General features: G+C 30.9%; 2 protein-coding genes across 4 annotated transcripts in view; one reads left to right on the top strand and one right to left on the bottom strand.

The window, feature by feature from the left end:
* The window catches only part of LOC139516434 (regulator of telomere elongation helicase 1-like), a 36,600-nt gene extending 25,152 nt beyond the window's left edge, over positions 1-11,448 (top strand). For all 3 annotated transcript variants that reach the window (XM_071306541.1, XM_071306550.1, XM_071306559.1), the window contains exons 18-35: positions 89-202; positions 671-711; positions 1,498-1,583; positions 2,114-2,191; positions 2,893-2,970; positions 3,443-3,583; positions 4,242-4,357; positions 4,831-4,954; positions 5,158-5,308; positions 5,826-5,938; positions 6,894-6,920; positions 7,296-7,367; positions 7,777-7,884; positions 8,199-8,343; positions 8,563-8,694; positions 9,333-9,653; positions 10,421-10,518; positions 11,295-11,448. In XM_071306541.1, coding sequence (XP_071162642.1) covers positions 89-202; positions 671-711; positions 1,498-1,583; positions 2,114-2,191; positions 2,893-2,970; positions 3,443-3,583; positions 4,242-4,357; positions 4,831-4,954; positions 5,158-5,308; positions 5,826-5,938; positions 6,894-6,920; positions 7,296-7,367; positions 7,777-7,884; positions 8,199-8,343; positions 8,563-8,694; positions 9,333-9,653; positions 10,421-10,518; positions 11,295-11,381 — 2,032 coding nt within the window. In that variant the 3' untranslated portion in view covers positions 11,382-11,448. The remainder of the gene's footprint in view (positions 1-88; positions 203-670; positions 712-1,497; positions 1,584-2,113; positions 2,192-2,892; positions 2,971-3,442; positions 3,584-4,241; positions 4,358-4,830; positions 4,955-5,157; positions 5,309-5,825; positions 5,939-6,893; positions 6,921-7,295; positions 7,368-7,776; positions 7,885-8,198; positions 8,344-8,562; positions 8,695-9,332; positions 9,654-10,420; positions 10,519-11,294) is intronic.
* LOC139516491 (uncharacterized) overlaps positions 1-15,866 on the bottom strand; it is a 735,418-nt gene that overhangs the window by 596,158 nt on the left and 123,394 nt on the right. The gene's annotated exons all lie outside the window — the stretch shown is intronic.

Below are 15,866 nucleotides of genomic sequence, written 5' to 3'. Positions count from 1 at the left end.
AAACAAATTTTAAAATTGACTTGAGAATCTATTAATTTATGATACTTCTGTAAAATATTTTAGTATAAATATATCCTTTAATTTTCAGACCATTTCCAGTGACCTTAGAAAATCCTCATGTGATAGAAAAACACCAGGTTTGGATAGGAACTGTCAACAAAGGACCAGATGGTGTTACTCTTAATTCTAACTTTGAAACAAGGTGGGTAGAATAATAAAGTTACAAAATTAGAATATGTTCATTTTATACAGAACAACCAGTTGTTTATTATTAGATCTATTAAAAATTAATTCAATGATTCTGTAAAACAAAAAATAAAATCACATCTACTTTGACTCTGCCTTTGATGGAATTTCAATTTATGAAAAATATTTGATATTACAATATATTTTTTCTTATAGATGAATAAATATAAATATTTGTAATCTCAATCTCTAGTTATCCACATACAGTACTTATCATCATTGGTTGATTTAACATAGAGCCATCTTTATTTTCACATGTTTAATTAATACTGTACTTATGTTCTGTGTAATTTCTTTCATGCTAAATGTATTTTGGAACCTTTTGCCTTTTTGCATGCTATTGTGAACTAGTTATATATAGTCTGTCTCCTTCCCAAAGAGCTTGTTCTATTTGATATTTTCTGTTTTTCCTTTCTGTATTTAGGTACACACCAACTTACCAATCATCATTGGGAAATTCTATTGGTAAGTTACATCTGAAATAGATGATTTGTTAAGTTGGTTCTAAAAACAAGATTCTATTTGTTTTTTGGATCCTGATCAGTGATGTAGTGTCATAAAAATAAAAATAATGAAGTAATAATTTGTACTGAATATGAATTGTTTTTATCAATAAATAAACCACAACGTAAGAACTCCTACTAACAAATCCCCAACAAAAACAGATAAGAGAATTTGTTATCTTAATTTGGATTTTTTAATCATCAGCTTGGTCATAACAGAACCAAAAATTTTATTAAATGAACTTTTTAATGGATTGCATAAGGCAACCTTACTTTAAACAGAATAACAGACTGCTGAAAATGCTTAGTCTAAACTGAAATCTTGAGAAAATCCTTGATTGTTATAGAAATTTTTGAATTTTACAAGCAATAAAAGATTTTGGGTTATTTTTGCAACAGGATATTTAGCACAGTTTCCTTTGATTTTATATTATTCTTAAGGTGTTGGGTCACATTTTTAAAATAAGTTAATGTGGTATGATTGTAAATGAGATATCTATCTACAGACTAACATGTTTTCCGTTGTACTTTTTAAAATAAATAAGATATGTTATCGGTTTTTTTTTTTTATGAAATTTAACTTTGATCTTACTGACTGATAATATCCTTTCCCAGCAAAGTAGTGCAAATTATCGCGCATATGCCCTTGGTCAGTGAAATTAACAAAGTCATCATAGGTATAAAAAAATAAAAATAATATATAATTATAAATGCTTTCTACAACACTAGATTTCTAATTTTTTTTCAGTGAATTTTGCCAGAATAGTTCCAAATGGATTACTCATATTTTTTCCTTCTTACCCAGTAATGGATAAATGTATAGAATTTTGGAAGGTATGTTGTTATGCATTTTTCTTATCAATTGTTAATATGTTCAGAAATATAATGTAAAAGTGTCCCATATGTTATTACATTTTGTATTTGTATATCTATGATATTATTTAATCAACAATAGAACAACAACAATTTACACATTCATTGTCCTCCTCATAGTATATATGTGACATATATATCATGCCAGTTCGTCAGATATGATATCCTTGTTGAATTATTTTTATTTGAAGGGATATGAATATACATTAACATGTTCAAATGTTTATGTCTACAGTATATGAATTTTGTGTGTGTATATTTCATGGGTAAAAAATGTAACTTTTATCAGAGAAAAAAACAAATGGGTGTTATATAAGACATAAGTCCCAAAGCCTCCCCTTTCTTCCCACAAGATTACAAAAACAAATTAGTAGAAGTCTTTGCAAGTTGGGTCAAATCATAATATACAAATGATCAAATCTACAACATGTCCCATTTACCATTGCTTTTCTTTAAGTTCTTGCAATAATAGTTTTATTGTTTTATTGTAGGAGAACAACATATTCAACAGAATATCTCAATATAAGCCAGTATTTGTAGAACCAAGAGGGAAAATGGACTTCCAAGATGTAAGTTTTTATTAAATGTGTAGAAATATAATTTCACAGTAAGAACTCTATGTAACCTCCTTTTACATTTGCATTTTATGAAACACCAGAAAAGTTTCGTACACTATATAATCAGTATGGTTCTTTTTCATCATCAAAACTCTCAACAGATAAACAACTCGGTTAACTTCAAAGATAGTTTTCCTTTGAACGCTGGACTTTGGATCCGTTTCCTATATTGGATGTCAGACCCATACAACAGATTTAAACCCCCAACAAAAGGAATCTTTTAAGATGTATGAATTATCAAAGGAAAAGATAAAGGAGGAAGAGAGATGCATGTATTCAATCAGCTATTTATCATTGATCTTAGATAGTACTATCAGATTTGTTGAACCATATATGTTGTACTTTTATTGTAGACTTTGTTTGAATTGTATGGTGAAATAAACGACCCTTCATTAAATGGTGCCATATTTGTTGTATTTCTGTTGTAGACAATGTTTGAATTTTATAATAAGATAAACGACCCTTCATTAAATGGAGCCATATTTGTTGTTTTTCTGTTGTAGGCAATGTTTGAATTTTATAATAAGATAAACGACCCATCATTAAATGGAGCCATATTTGTTGTATTTCTGTTGTAGGCAATGTTTAAATTTTATAATAAGATAAACGACCCATCATTAAATGGAGCCATATTTGTTGTATTTCTGTTGTAGGCAATGTTTGAATTTTATAATAAGATAAACGACCCATCATTAAATGGAGCTATATTTGTTGCAGTATGCAGAGGAAAGGTAAGATGTCATAATAAAGTTACATGCTATGATAAAGATTTTGATATATTTGCATAATTTAAATTTGAAGTTACTAAACAAATGATCTTGTTACTTGACACATCAACAGTTCAAATTTAAAGAATATAAAAAAACTGTAATAGGAATTTGTCTCAAGAAAATGTTACGAACTGTATTACTTTATGATTATTTTTATTTTTCCTCAGAAGATGATATGGTTACTTTAAATTCAAAAACTATTGGGCGGTTTTTATTAATGTAAATAATGTGACTTGGGGATTATTGCAAAAGTAGGAATATCTGATATATATATAACTCAATGCAGACTTTCCTGAAATTGCAATAATTAATCTCCCATTTTTGTTTATTTTCCGAAAATCATAATATTAAATGCATGCAATAATTTCTTAATTTACAGTATTTATGACTTGTGATTGAGAAAAATTATAACAGTTAACTTTTTACTTGTCAGGTTAGTGAAGGATTAGACTTTGCTGATGAGAATGGACGAGCTGTTGTGATAACTGGTCTCCCATATCCTCCGTATATGGATCCTAGAGTAGTACTTAAAATGCAGTATTTAGATGAAGTTAAAAGAAGACCTAATGTAAAGGTATTTAAACATTTACCTTAAAAAAAAGTCAATATTTAGTAAGTTACTTTTATTTATGTTCCTTTGAAATATTAATAATATGGAGAAGCAACATTATATGTTCTCTAGTTCCTATGTTTCTCATTCATATAAGCTTCATATATAATTTTATTGAAGATTAATTTGAAAAATCAGCAAAGATTGTTTATTTTTGCAGCAATTAAGCCCCTTAGATTTAAAGGTTTTATTGGAAATTCTTATAAATCTTCATATAGTTGACATCCCTGCTTAAAATTTTTAGACGTTCTGGCATATAAAAAGTGGACTTGTTTTGGCAAATAACAATTATCCACTTGTATAGGGGATGTGAAAACGGACACTTTTGGTCTATTGGGGATTTTAGGGACGGGGTTGGGGGAAAAAGACATGTATTGTAAAAGTTTGAGTGTGTTAAAAAATTATTGGTTGATGAAGGAAAGATTGGTTCTGCCCTATCAGTTCATTTGGTAAATAAAAATATTCTGGCTGTAAGAAAAAAAATCGGTTTTGAGTTTTTGTTTAAGCAAGCTATACTGTTTTATGCATTTTCATAACCATCACTTTAATATCAATTTCCTAATCTTATACTTATAATAATAGCAATAGCTCACAGTACAACTTGTTTAGTATCAAATTACAGCATTTAACAGGTAAAGAATGGTACAGACAGCAAGCCTCAAGAGCAGTTAATCAAGCTATTGGTAGAGTTATCAGACACAGACAAGATTTTGGAGCTATTTTACTCTGTGATACAAGGTATATTGTGAAAATGCCACCATGAAAATATTACAAATTAAATTCTTTAATGGCAGGAACTGATTACAAACATACAGCACTTGATGACGCCACAATATCACTGTGGAAACATTTTTTGAAATAAATGCCACAAATGTACAGATCTATAGAAAAGCCAACATTTGCCATTTAAACTTCCACATAAGAACTACATTGTTAATTTTGTAGGGTTTTATTATGTATGACATATTTTTACAAAATTGCCAACTTAATAAAATTATATTTCGACCTATAATTGTTAACTTTTATACATGGTGACTTGGATGGAGAGTTATCTCACTCTAACTCATACCACATCTTCTTATTTATTTTGAGATATACTAAGATGTCAACAGATTACAAAAAAGTGTCATTGCTAGTATTTTAAAATTTGAACTTAAGAATTTTTTAAAGGGTTTGTACTGTTCTAATAAGTGTCTTACTTTCAATTCAAGGTTTTCTTCACCTGATTCTATAAGTCAGTTGCCAATTTGGGTGAGGCCAAATGTTCAAAAGTGTCAAAACTTTGGACAAGCACTGAAGGAAATAACAGTGTTCTTTAAAACTGCTGAACAGAAGGTAAATAATTATAACAAAATTTTTCAGTCATAATTTGATACTTGTAAAATAATAAAGTCCTACATTATCTTAAATAAAGCATAAAAAAGTTTGAAACAATTACTCAACAAACTTTTTGAATTGCTTAGAGTGATGATCCAATCGATGCCAAACATTTGTAATAGAACTACATAGCATATAACATTAATTGCTGTTTATTACAGATGCCTGCATCAAAGCCTAAGAAAAAGATTGGTATAAAAACTTCTCCTGGAGCATATTTCCTTCCAACTACGTCAAGATCAGCTGGTCCTACAAATATTGCTAAAGCTGGAAGAGTATCTGATCATGTTGCTAGTTTGAAACATATCAAAGGTTACAAAAGTTTGTTACATTCCAAAAATGCTGGTGGTACATATATACTGTTAGTAATAGGTCAACTGTATTGGGTGAACATCTTACTAACAGGGTTCCTTTCACCTTGCCTTCATTTTCATGTGTCATTATAAATACCATGATATTAAAAGTTAAATTGGTGTTAGTAGTAATACCTTCATCTAAAGATGTTTAACATCAAATTTAATTGAATCAGTAAAGTAGGAAAGACATGTAACCACAATCTAGTTGTTCTATATGACTGTGAGTAACTGTTGTTTACTAAACTGTATTGATTAAGTTGTAAACTACATGATGTCAAGAACCAACTCAAAGTTTAATAGTGTTACATCATATTTAATGTTTGAAGTCTGATATGTCAGTTCTTTCCGTATAGTTTTTATTCAATCCACAAACCCAATTGTATGAAATACCTTCTATCAATGGTTGTATCAGTAATTTTATAAAATGTATTATTTTGATATTCTTTTATTTGAATTATCAATTTTTTCCCTAGATAACAGTAATAACTATTCCAAGTTAAGTATTCAGTATGAAGGAGGTAGCAAAGCTTCATCTTCAACTCAGGAAATTAAAAGAGGATTACTTGGAGCATTAACAGACAGTGAGGTATGTTAAAGAACTGCTGGGTTTGAAGTTAAAATAATAAATTCTTTTAAAGTCTGTTGCCTTTTTCAGTCTTTGTTAATTTGCTTCCTAAAGGAAACAGCTTTGTTATATCTTTATAATCCAGCCAGCAGTGGATTTTTTTTCTTCAACAGTCATTATAAAGATTTAAGGATGATTCCTCAATTGAGACAAAGTTGTATCAATGGTTATCAGAAAGCATGCTCTTCTAGTCAACGATTCTATTCAAGAACCGGGTCAAACCAAAAATTGTTAAAATGGTAATTGCTGCCTCTCTGCTAAGTATGCTGATGATATAGAAAAGAGTCTTGAAGCAGAATAATTTGTTCTTGTAGCATGTCGTCTTCCTGATGACTGTTTCCTTGTGAACCAGAATGTTAAAATTCTGGCTCAGCACGTCTGACTTGCAGCATTCATATTCTTATCACATTAATCTGTTCATGTTCATAATATGCTATTAATAAGATTTATTGTTACTTTGTTATAGAGTTAGTTAAAGCTTAAAACTCATCAAAATGTAAAATATTTTATGCATTTTATAAAATTCAGGCTTTAGAACCAGAATTTGTTCTTATAAAAATATAATTTTCTAAATTTTTCCTGTGAGAATATAGAATAAATATTAATAAAATTGAGAATGGAAATGGGGAATGTGTCAAAGAGACAACAACCCGCCCAAATAAAAAACAACAGCAGAGGGTCACCAACAGGTCTTCAATGTAGCGAGAAATTCCCGCACCCGGAGGCGTCCTTCAGCTGGCCCCTAAACAAATATATACTAGTCCAGTGATAATGAACGCCATACTAATTTCCAAATTGTACACAAGAAACTAAAATTAAAATAATACAAGACTAACAAAGGCCAGATAAGTATTGATTGCTTGTTTATTTAATTATATAAAGTTTGGTTTATATTTTTTTACACATTTATTTTCAGTGTAAATCGCCAGCTAATGATAGTCAGGTAATATTTTTATCATTAGTACTAATAATAGTAGACTGTAGTAGTAGTATGCTTTCTCATATGTCATAGAATATTATAAAAGATCCTATTAGTTGTCTAGCAAATTTTGTGTATTGCTGATGTATTGCTTCTTCTGGTTTCTTTTGAAATATGTGGTCATTGAGATTTGTTTGTTAGGGAAGTAATGACTGCAAGAATGGTTCTATAAGTTTCTTTCAGATTTCATTAGTAAATGATTTCCCAATCTTTTGAAATAACTACATGTTTATCTGTATATGAATACAATAAATGCTGTAAGAAAAAAACCCCAAAACATACAAATATAAAGTCTATTTTTTTACAGACTGAAATTATGATGTCAGTTTAATATTTCAGGGTTCTCCATTTAGGCTTCCACCAGATAAAATGGTCTACAAAAAACAGGCTAGGAAGAAGATTACAATTAAGGTAATTACTAATGGTTGTTAAAGATATTTGAGATGTGAAACGAAAAAAAGTTTGATAACTACATAGACAATCCAAATGTTTTTAATTTCTTCACAAACAGAACACATTCATATTTCGTCAGCTAGACGGGGATGGATTGTATGGTGTGTGAACTCTTAGATCTGTCAAAACACCTATTTCCTGTATACCTATGCTTTGAATTATAAGTGGTGTATGTTTCACTAAGCAATGAGTGCATACTTGTTGATGAATTGCTGACTTTTGTAGGACATTACCTGAGGATGAGCATAAAGGAATATTTTATAGAGGGAGATAATCAAATTTATTTACTTCAATTTTGCAGAATTCTGTAAAACATTCAAGTCTAATGGAGTTTAAATTTACAGGGACTTTTGATCTTTAATTTCAGAAGAGAGGTGAAATAGATAGTAAGAGTTCTGCTGCTGACATTCTAGATGATTTACCAGCAACAGTGAAATCTAATCATTTACAAACAGCTGAATCTTATATATCTGAGGTTAGTGAATGTTCACATTATCACAATAGTCTGAAAACATACTCATTTGAAAGCCAATAAATGAGTGACATATATGAATCTTTTATAATAGTTTTATTGCATTGAGATTCTATGGCTGGACATCATTGAAAGGGTTTCAAATTTTTGTCATAAATCAATGTGTAAGAAAAGGGGATGGGACAGTTATTTTTTGAGTAATTAGCTTTTCCAATTTTCCAACAAATACATTTCATAACATTTTATATGTAGCTATTTTAAAATGGACTTCTTGAACAAAACAAAAAGCTCTCTATTTCTTATTAATTTGGTTACAGGTAAAAAAAGTTTTATATGGTAATAGATACAAGATGTTCTCAAAGGCATTAGTAGATTATAAGAAGATAGGAGATTTTCAACAGTTGACTCCAGTTTTAGTTGGTGTTTTCACAGAAGACAGTGAGTTGTATCCTTTCTTTAGAGGTTAGTTAATAAATCACATTCAATGAACTCCTACTGGCTCTTTGGTCTTTGTCATGCTTTATTTCAAGTAAAATTCCACAATGTCGCCTCATGATTTAAAAAAAAGAATTCAATCCAAATTCACATGATCCTACAGACTTTTGTTTAATTAGCTTAAATTTGAGATATAAGATAATTCCAATGCATAATTTTTAAGTTCTTTTACTGTATTTTTTCAAGAATTTTATCGATTTGTGAGACCTAAAGATAAATGTGAATATGACAAGCTATGTAAAAGTATAACAGGAACTGGGTGTGGTTATAGACCAGAAGATTCCATACTCAGAAAGAGGCTACAAACAGATAACTCATGTGAGTAAACAATTTGAAATATCAGATTATTAGTACAATATCTGCATGAATTAATTTTGACTAATATACAAACAAAACAGACAACAACAAAAATTAAAAAAAGAATAGCAATACAACTTTGGGAAGACACTGCCTTGTCAATTGTTATTTTCACTTCATAATGAGATAATGTTTATAACAATATTATACTGTGGATTCATTATTATTCGTTGGATACCAATTTTCATGGATTTTATTGGTACAGTTAAACCAAGAAATTAAATGTTCAAAGAATGATGAATTTTCTAAAGATTTGTATGCAGACTTCAGCAAAACCATGAAATTAAATATCCACGAATATGCTAGATTTCCTTAATCCAAAAAAATTGGTACCCACGAAAAATAAATGAATACACAGTAAGAAACTCATGAAACATAGCACTTAAATGAGAAGCTATTTGTCACATTAATGAAATTGAGAATAAAATGGTGAATATGTCGGAGGCAACAACCTGACCAAAGAGCAGATTACAGCTGAAAATGCATTTTTTTAAATTTTTATTATATAATGAGTCATGTTTGTTATAAAATCTTGCATTACTGGAATATATTGTATGAAACTATCAATGATTTTTACTGAATTTAAATATTTTATATAGGTAATGCAGATAAACGACAGAAAACTGTCCATACAAATTTAAGCAGTTTACCTGAAGCTTCTAATACAGGAAAACAAATATCAGTAAACTTACCAAAGGAAGTAAATGTGTCTGATAAAAATAGCCAAAGTGAGAGCTGTTCTGTGACTAAAAATAATGTAGAAAATGTGCCTTCCTCATCTGTGATAAAAACAGACTATTTAAATCAAAGTTCTGAGGATTTATTTGAAGAAACAGAACCATGTTCACCATCTCGGAAGCATGATAGCAATGTTATAGTAAAGGCTGATGACATAACCTGCCCAAGTAAATACCCATCAGGTAAATATAAACGTGTAGACAGACAGTATTTCTATCCAAACATTTATATCTTGCCCAAGTAAATATCTTCAGGTAAATTTACACTTGTAGACAGATAGTATTTTAATCTAAAAATTGTGGATTTTTGATATTATTCTATGCCAACACAGTTGCAGGATGGATGAAGCAACATATTGGTCAATCTCACAGGCACATAACCAAACAAATAAGAATGTTCTCATGATCAGAGAAATCAAACATTTGATGCCAAGCATGTCATTATCTGTGGTATGATTAACTGACATTTACATGATATAGCAGTTTTGATCTTTCCATCGTGGAACTTTTATATACTACATACTGTGGATTCATTATTATTCATTAGATACCATTTTCGTGGGTTTGTGGGTACAGGTGAACCACGATATTCAAATGAACACAGGGCTTTCCATTGAAGCCGGTAGCCGGCGGAAATCCGCCGTTTACTGCGGCTTCAAGTGCCGGCTACTTCACTGACAAAAATATAAATTCAAAAAGAAAATGATATCTTTTTCAAATGTTTACCGGCAGCCGAGAGACGTCTTTTAGCATTTTTGTATCCTCATTTTTGTAAAGCCTGAAATTTACAGCAAAAGTAGGCTAGACAATGGGTTCTGCGGAACCCTTAGAGTTTTTTTTCTTTATAAATCTAATTGCTTCCAACATTGGTTTTGCCTATCAAGTTATGTCATTCCTGTAGTACCAAAACCTTTATAATATAACACAGAACAAATGTTTTGTACTTATAGGATATACTTGTGAATGCTGCCAGAAAAATGCAGAAAGACCATTTGAAGCAGGATGTGGACATATTTGTTGTTTTCCTTGTTGGAGAACAGCTTTTGATGTAAGTTTTTTAAAACTAGTTGTAACAAAAAAACAATTGGAGCACTTGTTTTTGTCACCATTGTCACTCTCCTTTTTAATGTCTTAATTATAAAAGTTTGAGTGATGTATTATAATCAAAAAGACCAAAACTCAAAAACTTGACTCTGACCACTGCAACATAAAAATAGGTCAAGGTCAAATGACACCTGCCAGTTGGACATGTTCACCTTGCATATAATATAAGAAAAACAGATTATAACTTAAAACCTAAACTATAGCCACTGGACCATGAACATGTCTTAATTATAAAAGTTTGAGTGATGTATTATAACTACTATTTCATTCATAGCAAGAAGGTGTGTAGAGAAGACATGCTTATTTTTTCATTTTGACACTTTTGGCACTTTTACATTTTAAGGCTATGATAGTTGATTTTTAAATGCAAAGGATCACAGCAATATAAATAACTTCATTTTAATTATAAACAGATCTACAGAACATTTCGTGTGAGATTCCCCCAAAAAATGATACCTTTCAAGTCTGTTTTATACCATTTTGTAATTTAATGCTGTAAAATGTACATAATTTAATATACTATTTTCTTAGACCAAATTCAAATACACAAATGTAAAGTGGTAAGCTCTGTCCTTCTCATGGATATATTTCAACAAAGAGGATTGTTTTATCATGAATTTGATATTGTATGGTTATACACACAAATAATTGATGTACTGTGTGTGGATACTTGAGTATCTTTTAGCCAAATGACACTAACCATGAATTTTATATTTTCAGACTGACAAAGTTTGTCCTGTATGTAAACAACCAGTTAGAAGAAGACATCTCACAGCCAAATATTTTGCTGGACCTGAACTAGAATGATGGACTATTGGCAGCAGTGCATAAATTATTTACCTCATAATTAAAATAAACAAAACATTATAACATATTTAACTGTTTTACTTAGTTATTCAGTCACTGGCTTGAATAAATAAAGATAACTTCAATTTATTGTATCATATATCTTAAGTGGGAGTGATAAATGACACCATAAAACCAAATGAAAAGATAATTTGAAATTTTAGGCCTGCAATATGCAACATTCATGGTATCTGGTAAAGCCCAAGAAACCTTTTCTAACAAGTCTTAAACAGTTGTTAATCTCACCTGGCGTTATGTGAGCTATTGGCTTTTGTCATTGTTGTAATCATTTTGAAAAAATCTTCTCTGAAACCACTGGACAAATTTAGTCTGAATGTATATAGACTAAAATTTTGGATTTTTGTCTTTTAACTAACTAATTTACATGGCTAAAATTCAACATAGAGGTAAAATGCATTAATTAATTGTCTCATATCTTAACAAAAGAAAAGAGAAAATTCAAAGCAAAAAAAAACTATTTAAAGATGGCAAGATCTGCCGGTACCTACTTCCTTTCTGCACCAAGACTATCAGATGACCCCCTATACTATCAGCTACTGAATTTGATCTAAATTGACTGGCAGGGTAGCGTTATGGATTATGGAGTACTAAAAGTAAGAAGAAGAAAAATTCAATGTTTGTTAACTCTGTTACTTTGGATTCATTATTATTCATTGGATACAAATTTTTGTGGGTTTCTTAGGAACAGGTGAACCACAAAATCAAATGTTCAACAAATAAAATATTTTCAATAGGCTTTGTGTTTAGATTGACAAAACCACGAAATCAAATATCCACGAAAATGCAAGTTTTCAGCAATCCACGAAAATAAATGAATCCACAGTATGTTTTTATTGAAACTGTACACTTCTCAAAAATTCAATTTTCCTATTAGTTTTAATAAGTGATAAAACAGTAAATTATAAAGTTTTTATGCAGTCACTTAGCCATGAAATAATGTCAAGGATAACAGATAGAGTCTAGAGGTAAACTTCATACAATGAGAAATCTGATAGATTTAGCTTTAAATAAAATTGAGAAAGGAAATGGTGAATATGTCAAAGTGACAACCACCCGACCATAGAGCAAACAACAGCCGAAGGCAACCAATGGGTCTTCAATGTAGCGAGAATTCCCGCACCCGTAGGTGTCCTTCAGCTGGCCCCTAAAATATGCATAATAGTACAGTGATAATGGACGTCATACTAAACTCCGAATTATACACAAGAAACTAAAATTTAAAATCATACAAGACTAACAAAGGCCAGAGGCTCCTGACTTGGGACAGGCGCAAAATTGCGGCGGGGTTAAACATGTTTATGAGATCTCAACCCTCCCCCTATACCTCTAGCCAATGTAGAAAAGTAAAACAATAACAATACGCACATTAAAATTCAGTTCAAGAGAAGTCCGAGTCTGATGTCAAAAGATGTAACAAAAGAAAATAAATAAAATGACAATAATACATAAATAACAACAGACTACTAGCAGTTAACTGACATGCCAGCTCCAGACCTCAATTAAACTGATTGAAAGATTATGTCTTCATCATATGAATATCAGGTACAATCCCTCCCGTTAGGGGTTTAGTATCATACTATCATAAAATATATGAGAAGAACATAACCCGTGTCATGCCAACAACTGTTTTTTTAGAAATAAATGTGTTTAGTTCCGATGCAAAGACCCTATCAGTGAATCAATGTTAAAGCCAAAATATGCAATCTTTAATGACCTGACAACAGTATCGTAACTATATCCCCTTTTAATAAGTCTATTTAAAGGTTTTGTTAGTTTCTGAGGAGAATACTGACATTTTTGTGCTTTATAAAGAATATTTCCATAAAATTTTGGATGTGAAATACCTGAACGTATAAGATGTCTGCATGTTGAGTTATATTTACGAATTATTTCCTTATACCGGTGATAAAATTTAGTAAATGTTTTGACCAGTTTGTGATATCGAAAACCCTGGTGTAATAATTTTTCAGTAATACATAAATTTCTCTCGCTAAAATCTAATACATTGTTACATACACGAGCGAATCGTACAAGTTGAGATATATAAACACCATAAGATGGTGACAAGGGAACGTCACCATGTTTCAATGTTTTACAGTTTACCCGTCAATTTGGACTAGATTCCTTTTACTCTCATTTTCCTGGATCTGTTGCAGGCGAGATAAAGAAAAAAAATGAATTTCTGTTCGGTGATTTCAGAGGAGTTGCGATGAACTGTTGTAGAAGTACATTTAGGCCAAAATTCAGAGGGGCATAACTCCTAGAAAAAACAAGAGTGCACTCGCTGAAATGTCGCCTTCTTTACTAACCATTGATATTATGTTGTAAGTCCTAAATATAAAGCTTAACTAAAACTATCACATAAACTTAACATGATCCAAGAAAATGAGGTGACAGTCATATAAACCAAACAAGAAATACATGTACACCTAACAATCATTCAATACACTAAATATAGTTGTCATATTGCTTATAATTTCTAAGAATAAAATTGAGAATGGAAATGGGGAATGTGTCAAAGAGACAACAACATGACTATAGAGCAGACAACAGCCTAAGGCCACCAATAGGCCTTCAATGCAGCGAGAAACTCCAGCACTCGGAGAAGTTCTTCAGCTGGCCCCTAAACAAATTTGTTACTAGTTTAGTGATAATGGACGTCATAACTTAACCAAGAAAACTAAACACCAATAATCCTTGAAAATGATGTCAAGGTCAGATGAACCATGCCAGCCAGACATGTACAGCTTACAATCCTTCCATACAACAAATATAGTTGATCTATTACTCATAGTTTTAGAAAAACAGGCCCAAACACAAAAACTTAACTTTGAGCTATGAACCGTGAAATGGAGGTCAGTCAAATAAAACCTACGAGAATGACATGTTCATCATAAAATATTTCCATACACCAAATATAGTTGACGTATTACATATAGTATTAGAAAAAACCTAATTGAAAAACTTTTAACTTTGACCACTGCACCATGAAAATGAGGTCAAGGTCAAATGACACCTACCAGTTGGACATGTACACCTTCCAATCAAATCGTAAATTCCTGTCGATATGTACATCTTCATGTGTGTTCTTGTTATCTATTTCAATTTTATGAAATTCAGTTGTGTGGTTTCAGGAGTTGGGATGACAAGGACAGACACCAGATAAATGGTTCAAAAACATTGTACCCTACATATCAACAAAGTTATGTGGTGTATAATAAGGAATCCACATGCAAGGCATGAAACATACATATATTCTACCTTCTATGATATAAAGCTAAATACAAACAGTTTGCACAGAGTTGTAATCCTTATGTCATGCTTTCTAGACTTTTCTCGCCAGTGAGACAAAAAAAAGCATGCCAAAGTTGATGCCAATTGCATTTTTACACTTGTATCACACTTTTTCTGTATTTTGATATTGCATGCATACACAAATGAGCCACTTCCTAAACTTTATTTCAGTCTTTTTAAAAGTTTTTGTTGGTTTGATTTTTTGTTTGACATTGAAGACCATGAAGTTATCTTAAATCTGTTTGTTTTGGAAATGGTCCTGTACATTTACTAAATAATGTATATGAGCCTTGCCGTCTTTCCACAATATACTATCTCCAGCTATTGAGACTTCCATATATTTTCAATATTGTTAAAAACTGTTGTCATTTCCAATACAAGTTTTGTGCTTGCTAGTTCTTCTTGCAATGTGATGCAATAAATTAAAATGGAGAAATTGTAAAATAAATGGGAATGTGTCCATGGAATACAAATGATGCCCCTGCTTGCTTAATAACTTTATAAAGGGACATAACTCAAGAACTGTAAAAGTGATGCTACCCAAATGTGTACTTGACCTGTGTTTAGTGGTAATGAGCATTGTGTACAAGTTTCATAAAATTTGGTTGAGGCAAACTTACATCAGAAAACAGAAACAGAAAAATCAGCAAATTTTCCATTTGTAAAGGGAAATAACTCAAGAATGGTAAAAGTGACACCACCAAAATTCAAAATTGATCTGTTTTTTGTTAATGAGCATTGTGTACAAGTTTCATAACATTTGGGTGAGGCAAACGAAAGTTGGAAAATAGAAACCAAAAAATCATCAATTTTTCCATTTGTAAAGAGGCATAACTCTATATTCTATAACATAAAAAGTGACACCACCAAACTTCTAACTGTTTTGAGGTAATAAGCATTGTGTAGGAGTTTCATAACATTTGGTTGAGGCAGGCAAAAGTTGAGAACAGAAACCAATTTTGGGATGTACGGATGGACAAGTTACTCAGGGGACATAAAAATAAAAATATTGATTCTCAAACAACCCCCTGTGAGAGGACAGAAAGTTACAAAAGATCCTTACCCTTGCTCAAATCAACTTTTCTATTTCTGGGATTCATTTATTAGTTGAAATTGGCTGCATGCTAGCTT

The sequence above is a fragment of the Mytilus edulis genome, chromosome 1, assembly GCF_963676685.1.
Source record: "Mytilus edulis chromosome 1, xbMytEdul2.2, whole genome shotgun sequence".
Lineage (NCBI taxonomy): Eukaryota > Metazoa > Mollusca > Bivalvia > Mytilida > Mytilidae > Mytilus > Mytilus edulis.
This window is presented reverse-complemented; position numbering and strand designations above follow the sequence as displayed.